A 25657-nucleotide genomic window follows, 5' to 3' on the forward strand; every position below is an offset into this window, starting at 1 on the left:
GGTCCCTGGCCATAGGGGAAGGTTTGGGAGGGGCCTGGAGGGACACACTGCCCTGAGTAAGGTCTACAAAACAACAAATCCACACTTGTTCTGGTGTCCAGGAAGAATCAGGAAGTGAGTCTGAATCAATGGGGACCCTTCCCCTCCCCTGGGGTGTCACATCTGGTTGGAGAACTTAATGTCTGCAGGGGACACTTAGTGTGATCTGCCATCGGGAGCAAGAGGGGTTCAAGTCCTTCAGAGTCCCCTGCCTGGGACTTGGCCAGCTCTTTAGAAAACAGCCTTTCCTTTGGACAGGAAAAGGAAAAGCTGCTCAATATCAGAATGGGTCACCAGAGGGTGTCTTGGGAGGGTCGAAGTCGGCAGGTGTGGGTTCCCGCCCAGGCTGTGCCCCTCACTAACCAGGTAACTGTGCCAGACACTTCACCTCTCTAAGCCTCAGTTTCTTCATCTGTAAAATGAAGGTGCTGGATGAGATGACCTCTGTGGTCCTTTCTTGTGGGTAAAAGGTCCCTATTACTACTAGGGGACAGCCTCCTGCCAATACACCTCCACCGAGATGCTGTTGACCAGTGGCTCATGGCTTTCACTCAAGCAGCGTGAAGACTGCCTAGGTCTGCAGAAAGAGCAGTGAAAGGGGAAGTGGGGGGAGGAGTGAGTGGGGAGCAGAGGGATCTGACCCCAGTGAGCTATTTCAATGCCTGTTTGTATAGAGTTGATTCAACAGTATTTGGCTCTTTACAGAAACTGGGTTGGTTTTCTGTGAAATGTTAACTACATTTTTCAAAATCATAGCCTACAGCCGATTTGGCAGAAAACCCTGCAGAGGGTGAAGCTGGCCTTCTCACCAGCGAGGACACAGGAAGGGCAGGGCAGGTAATTTTAGGAACTTCCCGTTATAGAAAAGAAACCTTGCCAAAAACTTGCTCATGTCATTACAGGGAGAAGGACTAGCCTGAGCAGGCACATACGCCTGGGTCCTGATGGACATCGGGCAGCAGACTGGAAGGAAAGCAGGCAGAGAATGAAAAGCAATCACAGGGTTTTTCTTTGTCAGGCTACTGAAGGGTTTCTGTGCTGGAGTCTGGGGGAAGGATCGGTTGTGGATGGGGAGCAGTGGCCAGAGCCATGGGGCTCCCTATAAGGGAGCCTCCCCCCACCCTCTGCCAGGGCAGGGGAGCTCTCTGCCTTCAGTGGGAGGGGAGCCCGTGGCATGGGGAGCACAGGGTGGCGTGCAGCTCACTTACGTCAGTGTTCGCTGGGCGCCTTCTAGGTGCCACACACCATGCTGGACTGAAAAGGTTTCTGGGCTGGATGTGTGTTCCCCATTCACAACCACACTTGTCATGGACGCTCCTCCCGTGGTCAGTCTCATCAACAGTACCACTGCCCACCCAGATCAAAACTCCCAGTCACTGTGGACTCCCTCCTCTCCACTCAGGGATGCTCAAATGCCAACCTCACCTGTTCTCACACCCACCGAGCTCCATCGCAACACCCAAGACGGCCCCAGCTTTGGCTGCCCGCACCCCCACCCCGTGTCTGCGTCCTGGCTTCTGCTCAACCCAGAGGCAGCTTGTGCTGCACGTGCAGAACCACGTGCAGGACCACGTGCAGGGCCACATGCAGGGCCACGTGCAGGACCACGTCTAGGACCATGTCCAGGGCCACGTGCAGAACCACGTGCAGGACCACGTGCAGGACCACGTGCAGGGCCACGTGCAGGACCACATGCATTCCGGCTGGAAAATCGCCCCAGCTGCCCAGTCCCCACAGCTAAGCTTCTGGACTTAGCCTGATTTTTGGCTCCATCTTCTGCTGTTTCCCTTCCTGCACACGTGCACTTTTGTTACTAAGAACTAAGTACTTGCTTTTGCTGAAAACATTGCAGGTGCCCAATAACCACAGTGATAAAGTAGAGTGAAGAGGCCAACTGCCAGTGTCTGACTCCCAGCTCCCCTCCTGGCTGTGTGAACTTGGACAAGTTACATGGCATCTCTGTGCCTCAGCTCTCTCTTATCTCCTTGTGTCCCCACCTTTTCCACATTGTTCTCTCTGCTTCATCTTCTGCTGCTGGCTCTCCTGGGCCAGAAAGTTCCTTAGTCTCCTGCACTCCAGCACAGCTCTCAGCATGAAGTGGGAACCACCCCTGCACCCCTCAGACTCAGCCCCGCACACAGCCTGACACACTGCAGCCACCACAGTGGGGCCAGGCTTTGTGGATGGGCCTTGTGCAGAGGGCTAGGGAAACACCACGTGCTGCCTTAGTTCCTCTGTTGGAGGAGTTCCGGGGGCGACATTTTTCATTCTTGCCCCTGCTTCCTGGCCATTTTTAATTTCAGGGGGAGGCTGAGTCCCAGAGGGCAATGGACTTCTCTCCAGGTCACCAGGAAGCCTCTGTAATGGCCTGGGTAGCACCCATGGGTCCGTAATGCCACCCTAATGCTTCACTATTCTTTCTCTTTCAACGGCATCCACTGCACACCTCTCTGACCAGGCTCAGGACCAGTAGTGGGACCCAAGCCTGACACTGTCCCTGCCCCATGCTGCTTGCAGTGATTGGGTGGGAAGACCCTGACTAATCACAAGGTGATTCTCCTTGTGAAGGAGAGATGGGGGCTCAGGAAAAGGCCTGGAGACGGGGTCTGGCTGGGTCACTGCTAAAGAAGTGTTCCTGGTTCCCAAATCCAGACTCAGCTGATCCCAGAGTTGTAACCCCAAGGGGCATACTGAGCTCCCTGCTGGCAGGTGGGGACAGGGTGGGGGTGACTGAATTTCACCCCCCACAACTCCCTACCTGGGGGCACAGGTGAGCTGGTGTCAGGGACTGTGCGCCACCATATTAATGAACAACACCTGCCAGCACCTGGCAAGCCTTTCTCCCAGCTCACCCCACGTTCCTGTGGCCTTGGCGCCAGTCCTGTTTAAGCTGAATTTCAAGGATAAGCTCGTCATGATAAAGGCCTTTTTCCACCACAAGGCATTCTTTCCTTGGCTCTTGGCTTTAAAGAGCCCCTGAAAAATAAATCAGAGCACGATTCCCCCCACTCCCCCAAACCCATCTACCTGTATAACAAAGGCAGATCTCTTGGGACTTACTGAGCTGGGAAATAGCTAAAGATGACCTGTTCCTCTTTCTGACCCAGCTCAGAACCTGGAGGGAACCTGCCTTGTGTGTCGCTGCCCCCATGCCCAGCACATCATTCTGTCCTCCCCACTAGCTCCATGCCTTGTACAGGTTTCTATGGTTACACTCATCACAGCATATTTGTTGTATGTGTTACTTTGTCTGTCTCCCCTTTTAGCCTCTTGGTTACATCTCATTCATTTTAGCATTACCAGCAGAGTGCTCACATGGTAAATGCCCAGTAACTCCCTATGGAAAGAGGAAAGAGGGAAGGAGGGGAGGAAGGGAAGGAGGGAGGGAGGGAGGGAGGGAGCAAAGAATCATTTCTAACCCCCTTTCTATTCTGGATGAAGAAACTAAGGCTGAGAGAGAGGTGACTGTTACAAGTTCCCATTACTAGCCAGAGAGAGGGTGGGGAGTAAAACTCAGAACACTAACGTCCAGTTTAGTGTCCATTTTACCAACTGGGCTGCTGACCCACACAAAGCTCCTTTGCCCATGAAGCAAGCCACCTGGTGTGTGGGCCACAGCCAGGCCTGGGGTCCCTGAGTACAGCAGGGGCAGCTCAGAGCTGTCCCCACAGGCTTCGCCCTTGACTGACCTCATCTGCAATGGCCCTGTGCAGACCAACTGTGTGTCCTCCTCAAGTGTAAGCCTGTCGCCCAGCAGATCCTGACAACACAGAGGCAGAGCTGCCCTGAACAGCATGACTGGAGCACCTGAAGAAGGTGTGCAGCAGAGCCCCTCCCCCCCAGGGCCCTTGGGTGGTCTTTCTCAGATGACATGCCTGGGGAGGCAGGCAGGGGCCATGCTCATGGGAGGACGCGGACCAAGTGAGGGCTTTCCACCCTCAGAAGGAAATCAGCAGAGGCTCTTCTGTACCAGCTCCCCTGGGAGGCCTGGAGGCATGTGTGGGTGCTCTCCAGCCGCCTCACTGCCCTGGCCAGGCACGAGTCCTCCAGCACCTCTGCCTCCTTCTTGGCCCATGGTCCCCTAAGGGTCCCAGGGGTCTCCTGGAAGCTGAGCCCCACTGGCCCCCAAGGGAAACACTGATGCGTCAGCCAACACCCCAGGCAGGAAGACATTCTGGAGCAGAGGAGCTGCTCCAGGCAAGGGAGCTGCCGCTTTCCCAGTTTTCCCACAGCCTGGCATAGCTCCTGGGAGGCTGGAAATTTTTTTATTATTAACACAGCCAAGCAGCTAATTAAAATAATAAATTAGAGAACAACATTGCAGGGGTGATGGGAGCTACAGGGAGCTGTGTAGGAAATGGAAGAGGGAAGAAAGCATTTCCTAGGTGGCCACATAGGAAAGCCTAGGTCACATTTTCTTTCTAGGGTCATGAGGAGGCATGAGAATGTTGGCACTTTGGTTTCTGATCCAGACCTACATCCAAGGGACCCTCCCCTGCTCAGTGAAATGGTCACGATCAATATTGGGTTCACTGAAATGCAAGGTGGATAGGATGGGAGTCAGGGATAGGGTGATGGTGAAAGGTGGGGGTCAGGCCTGGGGATAGAGGTCCAGAGGTGGGGTAGAGCTTCAGTACAAGATGCGGGTATCCTATTGTGACACTGCTTAAGTCTTGTTTATATTTTTCATACTCTGCATCTCTGAATGTCCCTACTATCAGAATATCCTAACCCAGGTTCAACCTTGAACCTTGGGGACATGTTGGATTCCAAGTAAGCACCAGGACGGTGGATCTAAGGCTGTGATTATGAGTCAGTGGTCTGTGGAGATGGGAAAAGCACCAGATTTTGAGTCAAAAATCCAGAATTGACATAGAACTTTGCCAATTATCTGAGCCTCAGTCTTATCATCTACAAAATGGGAATGAAGATCATTACAGAGTGGTTATGAGAATGAATTTGGAGTGTAAAATGCTACAACGGCAGCTGCTGGATTTAAACTTGGTTGAAAGTCTCATCAAGACCACCTGGCTTGGTGCATGGTCACCGGCACCCGAGCCCTGCCCACATGGGGTGGGGGTGACGACTGCTTGCACCATCCTACTGCTCTGGGGTTTTCAAACTTTGGAACGCAATCCATCAGGGCTGTGAAATCATGTGGTAGTTTGTAACCTGCACTCACTAAAAAACACAAAACAAATACCACAAAATAGAAGAGAAAACGTCAGAGTGCATCGCACACAGTGAGGGTAAGCTGTTTCGTGAACAATGCTTCATGTAAGCACTTCTCAGGCTTTCATGTATTCCTCACACAGGTCACGGTCCTCAAAGTCTTAAAGCCAGCGCTACAGACAGAGAGCTGTGGAGACGAGGTACACCCCTCAGTCTAATCGTAATAGCTATGCACCAAGTACGTGCCAGAAACTATGCTAAATGTTTTTCTAAATATTCATCTTTAATTCTTACAGATATTGACATTCCTATTAAACGTATGAAAATAGTGCGGCTCAGTGAGATTAAGTGATTTGCCTAATGTTTTGCCTGCTCGGGTTGCCATAATAAAATACCACAGCTGGGCGACTTAAACAATAGCAATTTATTTCTAATTCTCACAGTTCTGGAGGCTGAAAGCCCCAAGATAAGGTGCTGGCTGATTCGGTTTTGTTGAGGAGCCTCTTCCTTGAGGACAGACGGCTGCCTGCTCACTCTGTCCTCCCAGGGCCTTTCCTTGCTTCAAGAGAGAAAGGTCTCTCTTCCTATACTTGTAAGGCCACCAATCCTATTGGATTAGGACCTCATTTAACCTTCATTACCTCCTAAAGCCCTGTCTCCAAATATAGTCACATTGGGGGTTAGGATTTGCATATATGAATTCTGAGGGGTCACGATTCAGTCCATAGCACTGAATGTCCCATGGAAAATAAATGCTGGGGTCTGAATTTGAACCTGAACTGGAGCCCCAGTCCTCCCAGCATGCTCTGCTGCCTCACTCATCCATTGTGCCCCCAAAGACACTGCAGAAAAGTCTGGGACTTAGAAATGGAAGAAACAGAGCCTGGCAGCCAAGCACACAAGCTTAGGGGTTGGAGAGAGCTGGGCTCCAGCTCTGGGACTTGGGACAAATTGCTTTCCACTCTGTAAGATGGGGCTGTAATCAAGCTGTTCACAGTGTCGGGATGCTGAGAGGATTACATAGGATGATGCAAGTGGGAGGCCGAGCGGAGGTAAGGCCTCCAGCAGTCAGCTCCATGAACGCTGGGAACTTGGTCCACTGATGTATTCAAAGTGCCTAGAACAGTGCTTGGCACTTAGTATGTGCTTAGTAAACACTGTAGAATGTATTTTTCAGCTGTCATTGTTAGTGACCAGAATACCTGGTTTGTCAGTTGACAGCTTTGCTTATCATCACTATAATACCCTGGGCAAGATTCTGAACTGTTCCCTGTCTGTAAAATGAGGAGAGTAGTGACATTGACCATGAGGGTTGATGTGGGATCACATGAGATAGCCCAGCAGTGCCTCACAAATGCTAGGCATCATAACCCCTGCAGGGAAGACCTGGGCTTCCGAGCCTCTCTGTGCTGGGTTGCCATAGAGTGTGGCAAAGGAACACTGTTCTGGGCAGAAAGGCAGTTGGAGGGCTCACCCCAATCATGACCCAGGGCACCGCCTCTGCTGTCTAGGCTCACTGTCTGCGTCCGCGCAGTGGTGGTCGTGTGACCAGCAGACTGGCACTAAGGCTCCTCCCCATCGCCCTGCATTACAATTCTGTGAGGAAGGCGAAAGGTGGGAAGCACACGGGGCTGGGGCAGGACTCAGCAGTGCAGACGCCTGCACGGTTACTCGTCTTATAAAAGTGGCTTGGGGGAGGACCAGCAGCTGGACTCCAGGGGGTGTTGTACTGTTGTACGGAGGGAACCTTCTCCTGTAGAGGGGATCCTCATTGACAAGGCCCGTCCCTGGAGAATTCTGGTCAATTCCCAGGAACTTTGTACACTGCAGAATGTGTGACATTGAGCTCTGCCGTGGGAGAGATGGGCCAGCACTCCGCCCATATGAGGAGATCATAGCAGGTCCAGGGACAGATGCCGGGAACCCTAGACTGGAGACAGAGGCCTGGACCTTCAGAAATCGACCATCCCCCAGGAGGAGGATGAGGCTTGGCCGAATGGCTCCCTAGGAAGCTGGTCCACGTGTAGGCAGGCCCCAGGCAGGGTTATTTTTAACTCGAAGCAGGGAGATCTATTATGGGGATGCTCTCCTCACCAGTAGCTGCTCTGGTAACATGCTTGCTGCCCATCTGCCTGCACTGCCACCCACACCTCCTTCTTCTCACCACTCCCAAAGGAATGCAAACACCCAACAGACGGACTGTGAGTCCACTCAAAGAGTACGGGACCCGGAGGGTGCTCGCCATGTCTACGTATACCCCTTCCACAGATGTTTGAGCCCCTCACAACCGCCCGCAGGCCCCTCCAGTTACTGCCCTCCCCTCTTCTCCGCGTGCCCAGTGCATGTTGTCTATGCTGAGTGTCTACGTCCTTGACCTCCACCCCACACTGTCCTGAGAGTGCTCTCACCACACCCACTAATGAACTCTGTGTGGCCAAACCCAATAGGTACTTTCTAGGCCTTAAAATGCTTGATGTGTCCTTTACCTTTTTACAGTTGACCCCTCCCAGATCTCCAGCTTCTGCGACACTGTTTCTCCTGGTTTTCTTCCTCCTGCTCACACTTCTCCTCCTCCAATTCCCCTTGGGGGGAGTTCCAGCTTGCCTGGGGCCCTCCTGGTCTTAGCACTAAAAGTCCCATAGCTGGGAGCTCCCCCAGTTCAGGGCAAAGGGGGATCACTGCTGACCCCAGACTTTTCCCATCCATCTGGGATGCTCCATGTCTCACTCTTGCCTCTGTTCTCTTCTCAGAGTCCATGCTCTCTGGGGAGGTGCTCACCCATTTCCGGGGCTGCAACCACCATCTAGGTGGGGACAATCCACATCTGAGTTCTAGAACCGTGACCTCACTGCCTACTGAGCATCTCTGCTCAGATGTCGCCTGGCAGCTCAGACTCACCATGCCTCCATCTGACCCCAATAGCTCATCCTTCTGGTCTCCCATTGCAATAAAAAGCTCCACCATCAACCTAGGAGTTACGTATTCTACACACCTGTCCCCTCCAATTAATGACCTAATCTTGTCAATTTTTACCTCCTAAATCCCTTGACTCTTGCCAAGTACTTCTATTTCCATTGTCACTCCCGTAGTGCTAGATGGCAGATCACCACCATCTCTTGTCCAAATCGGGACAAATTCTAGAGGGAATGTCAACAGTGGTCATTCCTGGGATGGTGAGTTTTATGGGTTGAATTGTGTCCCCCCACAAGATCTGAAGTCCTAACATGTGACCTTATTTGAAAATTCAGATCTATGCAGATGTAATCAAGTTACGATGAGGTTATTAGGGTGGGCCTAATGACAAAGAAAATGCCATATGAAACAGAGGCACAAGAGGAACACATGTGATGACAGAGGCAGAGATTGGAACAATGCAGCCGCAAGACAAGGAATGCCCAGAATTGCCGGCCACCACCAGAAGTCAGGAAGAGATGAGAAAAGATTCTACCCAGAGGCTTGGAGGGAGCACGACCCTGCTGACACCTTGATTTTGGACTTCTGGCATCCATAGCTGTGAGAGAATAAATTTCTGTTGTTAAAGCCACCTGGTTTATGGTACTTTGTTATGGCAGCCCTACGAACTTAATACAGTGGGGTATGGGCAATTTTTGTTTTCTTATTTATATTTTTCAGTAATTTAGAGATTACCTGTAGTGGCTACATAAGACTTTTATGGTCAGGAAGAACATAATCCTCGCTCAGCGAGAATCCTAAGCACCCGGTTGGGTTTGTGTCTGAGAATCTGCACCCACACAGCTTGCTGAGCACATCAACGTGGCTCTGTTATTCCCCTGCCTTCATCAACACAACTTCACTGTCCCAGGACACTCTTACCCAGAAAGATAAAAGTTGCAAATAAAATAAGTTATTATTCATTTCAGGAACATTCCAAGAAACATTTAAACAAACATCGAATTATTCAACTTTTTCATAGCCTCAAATGACTGTCTATTCTCCAGGACTCTTTGGAACCCCTGCCTTGCTGCGTCCAACAATCCGAAACTACTACACCATGATCCTTTCCAATCTTAAGCAATTTCATTGATCTTATCGGAAAACCCTGAAAATGGCTTTGCCTTTCTGAGATCTTCTAAGATTCTGTCAACAGGCATCTCAGCTCTGCCTCACCAGCAGGTTGATTTGGTATTTTCAGGCCTTTTATATCAAACATATCCAAAATATTGCATTTATTGAATGCCTTCTGTGTGCAGAGACTGAGCTTAACATATATCACTTAACATATATCATTTCCTGGGATCTGCTAAATGAACTGTTAAAAGATAAACTAAGGCACATTAAACATTTTAAGAGTTTATTTGAGCAAAATACGAGGTGTGATCAAACAATGTAGTAAATGCTTATATATATATATATATATATATATATATATATATATATATATATATATATATAAAATATATAGGTTGGCCCGGTGGCTCAGGTGGTTGGAGCGCTGTGCTCCTAATGCCAAGATCTCCAGTTCGATTCCCACGCCCTCTACAGCTAAGATTGTGAACAACAACTCTCCCTGGAACTGGGCTGCCCTGAGCAGCCGGAGGTCGGCATGAGCTGCTGTGAGCTGCTATGGGCTGCTGAGTGCTGTCATGGGCTACCGTGTGCTGCCATGAGTGGGTGGTGGCCAGCGTGAGTGGCTGGCAGCTGGCGAGAGCTGCCGTGAGCCGCTGTGAGTGGCCTACCGACAACTGGCGACCGATTGCCTCAGCGGGGGTGGAGCACAAGGCTCCTAATACTAGATGGGCCAGGGAGCTGTGTCCTACACAACTAGACTGAGAAACAACGGCTTGAACCGGAGTGCGGGGGGGGGGGGAGGTGAAAGAAGGGGGGAAAATTATTACAGTAAAAGACATATTGCCATTAATCCCCCTCAAAATACTCCCCCCCCCCCACTTCAAATATACTTATCCCATTGTTCTTGCCACTTTCTGAAGCAGTTCTGGAAGTCCTCTTTAATTGTGCTGTCGTGGCTGCCTTGATGTCCTGAATCATTTTGCTTTGGGGAAGAGCCAGAAGTCACATGGTACCAGATCCAGTGAATAAGGTGGATGAGAACACACCACAATGTTTTTATTTGACAGAAACTGCCTTATACCAGAAGCGATGTGTGACACGGAGTGTTGTCACGATGGAGAATGACTTACAGCACACTTTATAACACACCTTGTTTCAACCGTAGCTCACACCTGACTGACTGCATGGAAGAAGCTGAAACTTGTCACACACTGTTACTAAGGTGTGATGTGCCACTTCCCATATGGAAGATCCTGCTTTTCTGTCGGATGGCACTCGGCAGCAGCATTCACTGTTTTGTGAACACAGCAGAAAGGCTCCGTGTCACACATCACTTCTGGTGTACGGCAATTTCTGTCAAATAAAAACATTACAGTGTGTCCTCAGCCACCTTATTCACCAGATCTGGCACTGTGAGACTTCTGGCTCTTCCCCAAAGTCAAAATGATTCAGGATGTTGAGGCAGCCACGACAGTGCAACTAAAGACACTCACGAAAGAGGACTTCCAGCACTGCTTCAGAAAGTGGCAAGAATGATGGGGTGTGTTCAAAGCGAGGGGGAGGATTTTGAGGGGGATTAATGGCATTGTGTCTTTTACTGTAACATTTTTTAAAAAAATTTAAACATTCACTGTATTGTTGGATCACACCTCATAGATTCAAATCAGGCAGCATCGAATCTAGCAGATAGAAAGGAGCTCTGAGGAGCTGTACAAAATGAAAGACTTTTGTAGGCAGAAGAGAACCAGAACCAGGAAGTTACACCAGGCAAAAAAAAGGGGGGTTGGTCGTTACACGGTTACTTTTCTTTAGGGGATAGCAGGGATCTATCAGGCAGATGGCCTAGCTAGTGCTGTGCAGATGATTCCTGGCTGACTGGTTTTAGACTCCATCTCAGGGAGAGCCGAAACTGTAATTAAGTCTCAGTTTGGTGACGTGGGGCTTAGCATAAGAACTCCATTTTGGGACAGTTGTCTTGTTTTTAACAAACCCCAAGAGGTTAGAAAGGATCCTCGTTTTGTAGCTGGGGAAACAGACTAGCCAGGAATAGTGATGTGTCCAAGACCACGCTGCTGGTACCAGTACCGCCCAGGGCCGGCTGACTGCAAAGCATGTCCTCAGAGTACTCTGCCTCTCCAAATTTACTGAGCCTCTAATACAAAATATGCATATTCCAGTCACTGGCTATTTTGGGGAGCTAACAGTATTCTGATAATTGTCTCAAGTGGACAGATTCCACTCCTCCTGGAAGACCTCACCCCGGGTGTTCCCTGAGGGGAGTCGCTATAGAGACCATTCCCATCACATGCAGAGGCAGCCCCTGACCCCCAGGACTCCTGTTTCTCTGCCGGGCCTGAGAATGTGAACCATGAAAGGCAAATGGGCGTCAGTGGAAAACAAGCAATTATTTCAGGCGTCACATTTCCCACAAGGCCCTGGTGCAACAAGTTGGCAGGGAAGAAAGAGCTGGACCCTTTGTACGGCCGATGGAACACAAAGCTCATTGTTACGTTTATACATCCTCTATTCAGATGCCATGTGGTACGGACTCCATGCCAACCTGCAGGCTGGATTCTTTTCTTTCCCCTGAGTAGCAAATGTACATATTTGCTTTAAAGTAGGCAGAATTTGCCCATGGGTGGTCTTTGATTTGGAAGAAATCAACCTCAGAGTGGTGACTCATAAAAAGCAAAAGTGGCCTGACTCATTCGGTGCTGTGGAGCGGTACGTGTGTGCAGACTTCACTTACCCAGAAGAAGAAGTTGAAGACAAAGAGTAAGTACTTCAGGTAGAGGACCAGCCAGTCATCCTGCTCCACCTTGTCATGGGCCATGGTCGCTGGGCCTGCCAAGAAGATACGCATGCTGGGCTGGAGGGTCCATACCAGGGAGAACCACCCTGCCCTTTCCAGAGCCAGAGCTCCTTGGCAAAGTGCCCTCCAAAGGGCTTACTAGCCCATCTTGCCAGGTGGACCTAAGGTTGTGGGTGTGCAACCTGGAGCAAAGAGCAGGGAATGCAAAGGCTGTTGACACAATGGAGGTGAGTTGGGCAGGATTTTCAAGACTTCGGGATGTTGGTTTGTCCTTTGACACAGGTCTAACCTACAAGTCGTCCTAAAGACATTGCATTGGCTTTGTTGTGTTCTTATTCTCTTCTCGTCTCATCAGGTGTGAGGACACAAGTTTACTTGTCCTACACACACACACACACACACACACACACACACACACACACTCACACTGCATACCTGCTATACATTAGAATCCTGCACTCTGCATCATTTGAACAGGACCTCTGCATGCAAGGGGGACGCATGGGCCCCAAATCACAGCATCCTTGCTGGAAAGGACCTTGATGATCACCCAGTCCACCCCAGCTCCCCCTGCACCTTGACTTTCCAAATGAGGAAGCAGGTTGGCAGGCCTAGTAGATTGGCAGGAAGATGTACAAAAGCTCTGGAGTCTGATTCCCTGGGACCAAACCCAGATCTTTCATAAGACGTGTGAGACTTAGGACAAATCCTATTCCTCAGTGTCCTCATCTGCAAATGGGTATACCAATGATGCCTACATTGCAGGGTTGTTCTGAGGATCAAATGTGATAATCTGCGAGATATTTAGCATAACCCGTGGCACATAGTAAATGCTCAATAAATGCTAGCTATTATTACTACGTGTAGCAGGGATTAGACCCGTGACTCCAGCCCTAAAGTTCCTAGTCTTTGTCCCAGAACCATGCTCCCTCTCCTTGCCCTGATGCCCATTCATGGTCTCTCTGGGAACTGTGACAACAACGGGTGACAAAGGTGGAGAAAGATCACTGTGCCCGGAAGTCCCGTTTGCTCCCCAGTAAGTCTGAACTGCCTGTGTGGTTTCCTCTTCTCCTCGAGCTCCCTGGCCCCCGGCACCTGCACACACACTGACAGTTGAGTGGCTCCTTAAGAAATCGTCCCCCTTTAGGGCACCTCTTTTATTCTAGAACCATAAGCAGTGAGGCACTGTGTGGCTCATCTCCATCTCTTTCTCCCTCACTCCCCACCTCCACCCAGGCCTCCCCGTGTGGCCCGCTCCTCCTGTGCTGGTGCTGGGTCGAGCCCAGATCACTTCCTCCTGAGCGACTGCTCTGCCTTTTACTTGAAGCTCATGGGCTCCTGGGACAGGGAGAGAGGAAGGGAGAAAAGAAAGGTGACTGTCTTATCTGGGATTTCTATTTGCAGACCTTGAAGAAAGTAATTTAAGACTTTTAGTCTTCTCATTAAAAAAAGACAAAACCCATTTTTCTCTGATTTAGTCTGAGACTCAGGGTGGTGGAGAAAAATACAAAAGGAGGGGGAGAAAAGCCTATAAAAATTCCGGGCGACTAGAATGGGAGCTGTTACATGGTCATTCTGCAGGAGGCCCTCACAAGAGGTCCTCTAGGCCACTGTGAACCATTAGTGAAATTGACTGTCTGGGGCCCAGCCTCTCCTGTCTGCATTCTCTCCTCCCTTCGCCTGCCTCTCCCCTCCAAAGGCAGGACTCATGCCACAGAACCTTCTCTAGACCTACAAACCAAGAGGTCAGGACCCTCTAAAGGAAAACTGTATTTTTAAAAAAAGAGTTCAGGAATAAGACAGGATTTAACAAAAAGAAACACATTTCTAATGGTAAAATTCCACCCATTAGTGGTAGGAGAGATATAATGACAGAATGTCAGGGTTAGGGGAAACCTTTAGGCTCACTTTCATTCAAACTTTTGCAGAAGGAATGAGGAAATTAATACATGCCTGAGTTAAGACACACATTTTTTAAATGAACTCTCTGAAGTCACAGGCTAATTGGCAGTGGCAGTTTCCTATCCCCATTGTTCAGTGCTCTTTCCCTCACCGCACCCCCCATTGTATGTGGGGCCCTGTGCTGGGGGTGGCAGAGGCCCCAAAGTAGAGTCAGTACCAGCTTGGGACCAGATGTCTGGATCTGAAAGCCAGCTTTGTCATTTCCCAGCTGTGTGACCTTTGCCAAGTTACTTAATCTCTCAGTGCCGCTAACATTTATTGAGCACTTATGTGCCAGGCATAAGACATGTTATATCTTGTTCCATCTTTCTAACAGCTCTATGAAGTAGGGTTATTCCCATTGGGCAAGATGAGGAAATTGAGGCTTAGACAGGTCAAACAAACTGCCCAAAGTCATATAGCAAGAAGTGGCAAAGCCAGACTAGAATGAGGAGCTTCTGACTCTGCTCAAACTCTTACCCACTGTGCAATGCTCTCAGGACCAGAGCTGCCAGAGGAAGGGAGGAAGGAAGGGACAGACACTGCTGGTGTCCCTCATATTTGTTTTCTTCTTCTGCCTTAAGACTAGAATGTCTCAGTTTTAGGTAGAGACTTAGCCACCCGGAGCCGATGACATTTCCCAGCATCCCTTCTTGCTAGGTGCAGGCAAATGGCATGTAAGCAGAAGTGGTACAAGCAGCTTCTTCGAGGTATCTTTTTTTTGGTGTATGTTTCACATATATGTTTGAAAAGAATGTTATTCCTTTCATTGTAGGGTGCAGAATTCTCTATGTGTCAATTAGGTTAAAATTGTTAACTGTACTTTTCCCACCTATCTCCTTACTGATTTTGTGTCTTCTTGTTTTATTGTTTATTGAAAAAGGTATATTATAGACTCCCACTATGACCAGGAATTTGTCAATCCTTCCTTTAATTAATTTTGTGCACTTTTGCTTCATACACTTTGCAACCATTTTATGGAGTCCATACAGATTTGGAATTGTGGTATCATCCTGGTGAGTTGATCCCTTTGTCAGTAATAAATGTCATTCTTTATCTCTAATAACCAGAAATATCCTTAAAGTGAGGATATTTCTCTTCACCCTTTTCTTCCTCCTGTAGGTTGGAATACTGAAGTAATGGCTGGCGATGAAGCAGCCGTTTTGAGTGATGAGCTGTAAATCATGAGTTGAAAAGAGCAGAGAAATCAGTTTGAAGAGCCTGGATTTCAGATGATTTTGGAGCTGCCATTCTATTCCTGGGCTGCTCACCTCCAGACTTAGTTTATATGAGGAACAACACACTTGTAGCTTCTTTAAGGTATATATTGAATATTTTGTTACCCCAGCTAACTTTGCCCTCAGATGGTAAAGGGAGCAGTGGGTAAGAGGTATGCTATGCAGGGGCATTGCAGACGGGGCAGTAAGACCAGGAGGCAATGTTAGGCAGTGGCCACCGAGCTCTTTTAACCACACACTCCATCACTAAAATGTTTTAAGCACATCCCATATTATGTATGTATTTATTTACAAATTTTATGCGTGCCCTATTGTCAATCTATATAGTAAATATCATCAAAGCTTAATTTTGCTTTAAAAAAGAATAAAAATAATTAGGAATAGGAATGCTAAGTAGATTTTCTGTCTCCACTCTGGGGCCCACTGGTGAGAGTGTGAATGGAGGGTTGAGAGCTGAAGGTGTACAGAAAAGTGGGGGTCAAGAGTGGCGAAGCTCAGCAACTTGGATTCATGTCCTGAAGGGGATGCAGAACTACAGGAAAAGTGTTCAGAGAGGCAGGCAGTCTCTTGACGAGACTTGCATTTCAGAAAGAGTCCTCTGGCAGGCGCAGGAAAAGACTGGGCCGACTGGCTGCCTGGAGACCAGTTAGGGAGTTGGTGCTAAAGTTTAAGAAAGAGATGGTGAGGCCTGAACCAGCCAGTGGCAGCGAGCACAGAGAGCAGGGGACCAGTACTGACAGGCAGGCAGTGTATACAATGAAGAGGCAGCAGAGCAAAGACTCGAAGGGGGAAGAAGAGGAAGCCATGCAGGAGACTGACACAAAGGAGGGACAGAAGAAGAGCGGGGGCGTGCGTGTCACAATGCCGGGAAGAGGGGCCCCCAGTGCCCCATGCTGCCCAGAGATCCCAGTCACCTGAGGACCAGCAAGGGCCAACCTGGTCAGAGCAGCATATCTGCAGAGGATGGCAGTGGGTTAGGGATCAGGGAGAGGGCAGGAAATGGCGTATTTTCAATGGAGAAGGCTAGGGGAGCAGTTAGGCAAAGGCGGGCCTAGGCTAAAGGAGTCTGCATTGTAAAGAAGGGAGACTTTCACAGCTTATTTCCTGGAAAAGATCCCACAGCGTGTGCACTTCTACCACCTGGTACCAGGGATGGGTGCAGAGGACTGAGGAGGGTGAAGCAGTGACACTGCCCACGTGACTCCAGATGGGACCTGTGTATCCCTGTGGTTAGAGAGTAATACGTGGGGGCGGGGGAGTGGACAGAGGGGGTAGGAGTGGGCTGGCCAAAGCAGCCACTGGAGGGGAGGAAAGCAAACACAGGCTGCCTAACTGGCCGTACCTCTCCTGCCAGTGAACGGAGGACACAGGGCTCCAGATAATTTCCCCTTTTCACTGAGCTCTGGGGAGTGTCTTATGATTTCTGGGAAACACACTGACTTTCCTAAGTGGGTTCTATTTCTGTCCAGTTTTCTCAAGAGGATGGGGAGTTGGACTTCCTGAACCAATGGAGGAAGAGTCCCTAAGGGGCAAGAGGAAGACAGTGGGGGTAGGCCAGGCAGAGACCCCCCCACACACACCCTTTATCCCAGGAGGTAGTCAACATTTGTCATGGGTCCTGGACGAGCCTGTGAGTACAAAGAAGAGGTGATGGTGCCGCTTCAGCCAAACTGATCTCTTCTTTGGCTCTTAACAGACCGGTGGCAGCTCCCTCTGGGCCTGTGCTCCCCTGAGGCCTGAATCTGAAGTGCCAGCTCCCTGCTGCCAGGCCAGTGCTCTAGGATTAGTGGGACCCCATCTCTCTAAAGGCGACCTCCCCACCTTCCCTGCCTGACCCCAGTGCCCACTGATGACAGCAATCCGTTTGGGTCCTTTTCAGTACTTTTTCTTTCTTCTAACAGGCTAACTGAGGGACTTTGGGGAATCTGCTTTGAGTGCTGACTGAGCGGGGCTGCACGGTGGGCACAGCGCCCTCTCCTGGCTCTGCCCCTTAACTGCTCCTTGCACTTGGGCAAGTTATTTCCCTTCTCTGGGTGTTCGATTCCCATCTGTAAGGTAGGGGATGGTTCTGTCAGGCAAGCATTGGAATTACCTGGAGGGCTGGTTAAAACCCGCCCCCCCGAGGGTTTCAGATTCATTAGGTTTGAGGTAGGATCCTGGAGAACTTATTCCTAGGCAGGGCAACCACCCATCTGATTTGCCCAGGACTGAGGGATTTCTCTGAATACGGGACTTCCAGTGCCAAACCCGGATAATTCCGGGCAAACTGGGGTGCTACTCCCAGATGCTGTCAAGACTGGGCATCTCGGGACCACACTTTGAATCAGCATCTGAGCATCTGAGTAGACATAACTGAGTGGGGTAGGGGTGGAACACCAGGGTAGGCTCCTTTCACACAAATCCACATTTAGGGCGGTTCCTGTTGAAATGCCAAAGATTTCTCAGACAGCTTGGTAACGCAGCCTCAGGCTGCTGGTCCCTCCAGGCCAAGGTTCTGACTGCAGAACAAAGCTAGGATTCAGGGCCGCCAGCAGCCCGGGGCTGCTAAGGGCACAGTGAGGACTCACGCCATAGGACAGCTCAGCAAAGCAACCGCAAATGCCTTGATGCTGAAGTGAGGGCTCTGGGGGACTCGCATCTGGGTTGGATGCGCAGAGTCATGGACTGTGGGACTGGGGCATTATTGTCTCTTCTACTCCCCCCACCGCCAAGTGAACTGAATGAGTCTCAAAGTGCAGAGAAGATGAGGGACATGCAGAAAGAGCCCAGCTGGCTGGCCAGACGTGCTGGTGAGCAGGGCAGGGCTCACCAGGGTGAGTGTGCAGGAGCAGAGCGGAACACACTGGGGGGTGGGTGGGGGCACAGCTGGTCTTTTCATGGTGATGGGTGGCAGGGGGCAGGTGAGGAGTGCTTGGGACCTGATCGTACGTACACACTGTACATAAATACAAGGTACTGTTGGCTCTGGGCCACCCACATCTTTCACTCATTCAACAAAATGCACTGCGTCCCCACTTCGTGCCAGCTGTACTTAGAACCAGGGCAGTTTGTCATTAAGGAGCTCGCAACAGCTGTGGGGGAGGGGCACAGGCATACAGATAACCTCTAAACCCTGATGGCAGCAGAGGAAGTGGCACTAATTCTGCCAGATTGCGATGGGGGGTGAGGGGGGGAGAGGGGCATTTAACCTGGTCCCTGAGGACAGGCAGAAGAAGAGGGAGGTATGACCGAGCTCAGTGGCCTGGGCTGCAGAAAGGCTGAGAAATCAGGTTGGCCCCCACATAGTTGTGATTTTTCCCCTTTCCCATATGCTCTACTCTTGGGACCTCACCAGCCTCTTTTCTCTGTCTGCTCCAGTGAGCAAGAGCTCAGGTTGGGGGTGCCCTGATTCTCCACTCCCTAAGGTGAGAGCACCCCATACCTGGGGTGTGTGGGGGGGTGGGCTCCTGGGGAGCTTGGTGATTCTAAAATAAAAACAAAACCAGACCCGCCCTCGCCTCACCCCTTCAGTTAAAGAAGTGCCAGTTTCCAACTCTGGGTTCTTGGCCAACCAGAGTCCTGCTGCATGATGGTCACAAATAGCTGGCAAGGAAACAACAGTCTAAGTGGTTTAATTGATAATTTAATTTAGGCTCCTAAGGAAACCTGGTTGCAGTCCCACACTGTGTGGCTCCTTCCCCCAGACAGACTTCCTTGTCCTTCTTTGTCCTCATCGCCCTCTGATTTAATTTCCACTTGGCTGGTGGGTGGACAGCCCCTCTAAGCAGTCAGAAAAGTGGGGCTTCCTCAGACCCTCTGAATGGAACAGCTGGAAGGAGCCAAAGGATCCTTAGCGTGGCCCCTTGGAGAACTGAGGGAGCCGAGCCTGGGGGGTGGGAGAAGTCACACTGCCGGTCAGTGGCAGGGCAGGAACCTGGTCTCCAGTCTCCACAGCCACCAACAAGATTTTGATTGGTTGATATAATCACAATAACAACAATAATAGTGAGTTACTAAATGTAACTAGGCACTGAGCTATGTGCATTAATTAATTTAATGCTTAAAATAATTCCACGATGGGATTATTACCCCTATTACAGAAGAGGAAACCGAGGCACAAAACTAGAAAGTGGAAGGCTGGCCCGGTGGCTCGGGCAGTTGGAGCTCCATGCTCCTAACTCCGAAGGCTGCTGGTTCGATTCCCACATGGACCAGTGGGCTCTCAACCACAGGGTTTGCCAGTTCAACTCCTCGAGTTCCGCAAGGGATGGTGGGCTCTGCCCCCTGCATCTAAGATTGAACACGGCACCTTGAGCTGAGCTGCCTCCCGGATGGCTCAGTTGGTTGGAGCGCATCCTCTCAACCACAAGGTTGCCAGTTCAATTCCTCGAGTCCCACAAGGGATGGTGGGCGGCGCCCCCCGCAACTGGCAGCGGTGGCCTGGAGCTGAGCTGCGCCCTCCACAACTAAGACTGAAAGGACAACTTGAAGCTGAACGGCATCCTCCACAGTTAGGATTGAAAGGACAACTCGACTTGGAAAAAAGTCCTGGAAGCACACACTATTCCCAATAAAGCCCTGTTCCCCTTCCCCAATAAAAATATTTAAAAAAACACACAAAAAAACTAGAAAGTGGAGAGAGATGTGCAGAGTGGGTACAGATGTTTTACTTTTCTCTGAGCAGTTCTAGTTTGGCTTCTAGTAACTTCCTTCAGCTTGGTGGTCTTTGGTTGAACCTAAGAATGAGGGAAACTTCCCTGACTGGCGATCCCAGGGGGCAGCAGGGCCAGTGTTCTCCAATTCTGGCAGGATCCTGGGTCAAGAGGACCTGGCTGGCTGTCACCACCAACATACCAAACTGCTTGGGGAAACCTCTGGGGGGACCACACTTTTCTCCCTGGTCCTCCATCTCCTTGCCTTTGAGGCAGGGGGTCTATAGTGAGACACGGGCTGGCCTGTGGCCTCTGGACAACCACTGGCTTCTTCTTTTATGTCAGTGTATTTGTTGTGTGCGGGTAAATGAATGCAGGCAACTCTTTTGGACCAAACTTAGGGTTAGATTGCTAAGCATAGCATCATGTGCATGGGGCTGTAGGTAGAACTCAAAATCCTAGCACTAAGAATCCCTAGTCTTTATGCCCTGAGATATGTTTTCCTAAGTACATGACTCTATTTTTCACTTTATTTGCAAGTGCCAACATGCATTATGTGGTCAGGGCTCCATTCATAACCTTCGGTAGGTAGTTTGGCTTCCTCCTTATTCTCTGCATTTATATATGCAGAGTCTTGAAAGTTTCTCCCTGTAGATGGGTATCACCCTTTGTTATGTTTTTTCTCAGTCCTGTTTTCACTGATTTCACAAGAATCAGTGAACAAACAGAACAGTATTAGTCAGCATGTTAGAAGACCTGGGTGTGAATACCAGCTGTCACCTATAGCAGTGTGACCCTGGGCAAGTCACATGACCTCTCGGGCCTCAGCTTCCTTCTCTGTATAATGGAGCTGATGTAGGTCCAGCTTTGTCTCCCTTGCAGGGTGGTTTGTGAGGTTCAAATGGGATGGAGAATTTGCAAGAACTGTTTGCTCTGTAATTTTATAGCCTCAGCGTCATACAAGGGTGAAGAGGTTATTATAACCAACTCCCCAAGAGAGTCTCAAATGAAGAACAATGTGTGGATAACCCTACAGAATATATAAGCCAGAGGCCACGTATCTGATAGCTGGGGACACACTCTCCAGGCCTCTGCACCTAAGACTACCCTCTTGCTACTGGACTCCACCTAGATGTCCACCACAGGAGACCCTGTCCACAGGTGACCATGAAGAAGCCACCTGCAGAAAGCCAAGACCTTACCTTAACAAAGTAGTTCAAATAGGAAAGTCATTTTAAAAGAAGGGGATACTAATATTAATAATATGTAACTAAGGTTAATATTAAGATGAGCTTCAAAATCATGAGAACCTATCAAATAACCAGTGGTGGAAGGAGGCTGGGTAAAAATTGTACAGAATTATATTCTCTATAGAATTACAGAGTAATAAATTTGCATCATACATTGGAAGGCAACTGAGAGTTGAAAAAGATCTTTTCCAAGGGTTATTCTAGAAACTGTGCAGTTGACACCAGTAAAGAGCTCCCTAAGTTTCTACTTACTATGTTTAAGTCTGAACCTATGAAAACATATTCAGACATTATTCTTCCTAGTCTTTTCTTTCTTTTCATTCATCAGCATCTTATTTTCTAAGCTCTGTTTCACCCAAAATGTCTCTAAATTGCAATTTTGGTATACTCTCCTCTTGGATATGTTGGTCCAAGTTCCCTTTGAAAGGCTTCTAAACTCTCCTATGTTGAGCACCTGAAATTTTCTAGCCTGTAATGGCATCTTGTTTTAAAGTGTGACAAAAACCACTTAGTTAGATAAATCTTTCTTGAAGGGTAGGTGTAGCTGAATATTATCACTCATTTGTGTTTAGGTGTGAATTAAATCAGATGATTTCCTATTTTTCTAGTCTTTTAAAATTAAAGTTTAATAACATTACAGTAAAGTACAGACATCTTAAGTATACAGCTTAATGACCTCTTTTAAAAAGAATATATCCATTTAAGGCTATGTATTTCCCTCTCAGTACGGCTTTGGCTGCTTTCTGAACATTATGATCTGTTGCATTTTCACTATTCATTTCAACGTATTTTCTAATTCCCATTGCAGTTTATTTTTTAATCTAAGATTATAAGTGTATTGCTTGATTTTCAAACATTTTGGGAATGTCTTAGTTGTCTTTTTCTTGTTGATTTCTGGCTTGATTCTACTGTGACTGGAGAATATACTCTGTATGATTTCAGTCCTTTGAAATTTGTTGAGACTTGCTTTAGGGCCCAGAAAAATAGTTTCCTTCAGTGAATGTTTCATGTACATTGAAAAGATGTGTATTCTTTTTGTTAATCCTATTATTAAAACATATATTCCTACTGAAAAAAATAGATAAAAAGTGGGGGAAGGCAAGGGTTATAGTGAACATTAAGCACCTCATCTCAGTTCTCAACACAGCAAGTGCTGCAAAAGGAGCAGTAGGGTGGGAGGGGGTGCTCAAAGGCAGGGCTGCAGCCTGGGAACCTGTGGGTGGGTAGGTGGGTGGGAATCCATGGAGCTGCATTTCAGGGCCTCCGCCATCAAAGCAGAGCTAATGTGTCATTAAGCCCAGAGATGATGGATGTCACCCCTACCCATTCCCCTTCTGCCCTGACTTAAGGAGGACAGGACTTGTACCTAGAGACCTGGGTTCTGGTCCCACTTCTGTTTCTAACTTGCTCTGTGACTTTGAGCCTCCATTTCTCTTATCTATAAAACTGTAATGAATCTACCTTCCTTGCTGGGTTGGGTGAAGATGTGACTCCATTCCAGGACTTAGCAATGGCAAAGTAATTGCTAACCACTTCTGTATCAGGCAGTCTGTCCTCAAAATTCCCCTTACTGTTTGCAAGGGACCATGTGTTCCAGTTTGCCTACAATGCCATTTTCTCCAGGACTGTCCCAGTTTACACCAGTTGTCTTGGCATGATTATTACAGTCCCCTTTTCACTTAAAAATATCCTGGTTTGGATATTCAATCCTGGCTCTTTATGACTATGTTATGTTGCTTGTCAACAATATTCAATGTTCCTCAAGCCTCTGAATCTTTCTGCCCCACCCCTTCACAGGCTATAAGTTACTCCCACCCACTTCATGTTCTTACACTGAGTGTCACCAACCCCCATTAATTAAGTCTAAGGCATCTGCCTTAACTACATTATTTGCTAAAATCTGAGCTCAGTTCTCTATCCTGAACATCTACCATAGCATCTGAGGCATGGGTGTCAGTAGATGCTGAGTGAATGAATGAGCGGGTGAACACATGCACTAAAGAGCCATGTGAGAAAGCACCTGCACTCTTTAAGAGTTATGCAAATATTTCTCATACAGTTCCCAGGACACCTAAGTCAAAGATGATGAAAAGGAGAGAAGCAAAACTCATAACTTCTGTGGCCTGGACTTGTGTGAACTGTTCTGTGTGGATGGTTCAGCACAGGCATTAGCAAGTCCCCCACAGGGCCTCCCAGGAAGCCTTGCACAAGTCAGCCCCGGAAGTTCCTCTTGCCTTTTTCTCCACAGAGCTTTCTCTGTCCTCTCCAAATCATCCTCTCTTTTCCCTCAACTTTCAATTCCATCCTCAGGTGGAAAACACAGACCTATATCCATGGTACATCAAAGCAAAAAATCCTTTTGGAAACAATCCAAATGAGGCACAAATGGGAACAGGACAGTTGTACTGGTGGGAAATGCCTAGGGCACAGTCAGGTGCTTCCTAGAGGAGTCAGACCTCTGAAGGAATCACACAGGGAGGGCAGCTTTGACAGGTATGGACAATGAAAATGTGTATGCCCCTTCTCTGAGCCCCACAGTCTCTTTTCCTTGCCCTTGCTCTAGTCCTTAAAAATCATTCCCAGCAGAGGCTAGGAAAGCCAGGAGCCCTAAAGCCCACACCAGTGGGATCTCAGTGCTGAGAAACATAAGTGCCTTTCTCTCCCACCTCCTGCAGACACCCAGCATCACAGACTGCAGAGCTGTAAGAGATAGAGTGTGTGTGTACGCGCTGGATCGAAAAGTAGCTGATTGAATAAACAAATGCCAGCTCCAAGGGATGCAGGTCATTCTCCACCTCAGCCCCTGTACAACAGCTCCCCCACTGTGGTCATGGCCAGGCCTCACAACAAATCAGCCTGAGGATCAATCCCTCCCACTGATGTGCAAAGAGCGATCAAGGCTCAACTAAGGAGGGCACACACAACCTACAAAAGTGACACACCTGGAGCACCTGGCTCAGGTGACTAGGGAGACTGCACCACTGGGCTCCACAGGACACTTACTACATAAGGTCACTCTACTAAGACTGGGAGACACAGCAGCCTACCTAATACATGGAAACAAACACAAGGAGGCGGCCAAAATGGGGAGACAAAGAAACATGACCTAAATAAACCAACAGAACAAATCTCCAGAAAAAAGAACTAAACAAAATGGAGACAAGCAATCTACCAGATGCAGAGTTGTTCAAAACACTGATTGCAAGAATGCTCAATGATCTCAGTGAGAACTTCAGCAAACAAATAGGAAACATAAAAATGGAAATAGAAACATAAAAACCAGTCATAAATGAAAAATACAACTGAAGTACAGAATACGTTAGAGTGAATCAACAGTAGATTAGATGAAGCAGAGGATTGAATCAGTGATTTAGAAGATAAGGTAACAGAAAACACCCAAACGGAAAAGCAAAAAAAGAATCCAAAAAAAATGAGGATAGTTTAAGGGGCCTCTGGGACAACATCAAGTGTACCAATATTCACATCAGAAGGGTACCAGACGGAGAAGAGAGACAGCAAGGAATTGGAAACCTATTTGAAGAAATAATGACAGAAAACTTTCCTAACCTGACAAAGGAAATCGACATATAAACCCAGGAAGCACAGAGGTTTCCAAAGAAGATGAACCCAATGAGGCCGATCCCAAGACACATCATAATTAAAATGCCAAAAGTTAAAGACAAAGAGAGAATCTTAAAAGCAGCAAGAGAAAGGCAGTTAGTTACTGACAAGGGAGATCCCATAAGACCGTCAGCTGATTTTTCAACAGAAACTTTGTAGGCCAGAAGAGTTTGGTAGGAAATATTCAAAGTGATCAAAAGCAAGGACCTAAGCACGATTACCTTACCCAGTAAAGCTATCATTTAAAATTGAAGTACAGATAAAGAACTGCCCAGACAAGAAAAAGCTAAAGGAGTTCATCACCACCAAACTAATATTACAAAGAATGTTAGAGGGACTTCTTTAAGATGAAAAAAGATAAACAATTTGAATAATAAAACGGGAATGACTACATATCTATTAACAGTTACTTTAAATGTAAATGTATTAAATGCTCCAATTAGAGTGGCTGAATAGATAAGAAAACATGACCCTTACATATGCTGCCCACAAGAGACTCACTTCAGATGGAAAGACACACAGATTGAAAGTTAAAGGATAGAAAAATATATTTCATGAAAATGGAAAACAAAAACAAACAAACAAAAAAACACGCTTGGGTAGCAATACTTATACCAGACAAAATAGACTGAAAAAAAAGAAACCTATAACAAAAGACAAAGAAGGATCCAGTGATTCCACTTCTGGGTAGTTCTTGAAGAAATCCAAAACACCAATTTGAAAAGACATTATGTATCCATATGTACAATGCAGAGGTATTTACAATAGCCAAGGTAGGGAATGGATAAAGAAGAAGCAGTACAATGGAATATTACTCAGCCATAAAAAGAATGAAATCTTGCCATTTGCAACAACATCGATGGACCTAGAGGATATTATGCTAAGTGAAGTCAGTCAGACAGAGAAAGACAAATACCATATGAT

General features: G+C 48.2%; 1 protein-coding gene across 9 annotated transcripts in view; it reads right to left on the reverse strand.

Moving 5' to 3' along the window:
• Positions 1-25657, reverse strand: part of TSPAN11 (tetraspanin 11) — a 73028-nt gene that overhangs the window by 34375 nt on the left and 12996 nt on the right. For 8 of the 9 annotated variants that reach the window (XR_012493818.1, XM_074325236.1, XM_074325240.1 and 5 more), the window contains exon 2: positions 11990-12084. The exons of the other annotated variant lie outside the window; for it this stretch is intronic. Coding sequence is in view for 7 of the 8 variants with exons in the window: in XM_074325236.1 (XP_074181337.1) it covers positions 11990-12084 (95 nt within the window). In the remaining variant the exon portion in view is untranslated. The remainder of the gene's footprint in view (positions 1-11989; positions 12085-25657) is intronic. 9 annotated transcript variants of the gene reach the window in all.

This window comes from Rhinolophus sinicus, linkage group LG02, assembly GCF_036562045.2.
Source record: "Rhinolophus sinicus isolate RSC01 linkage group LG02, ASM3656204v1, whole genome shotgun sequence".
NCBI lineage: Eukaryota > Metazoa > Chordata > Mammalia > Chiroptera > Rhinolophidae > Rhinolophus > Rhinolophus sinicus.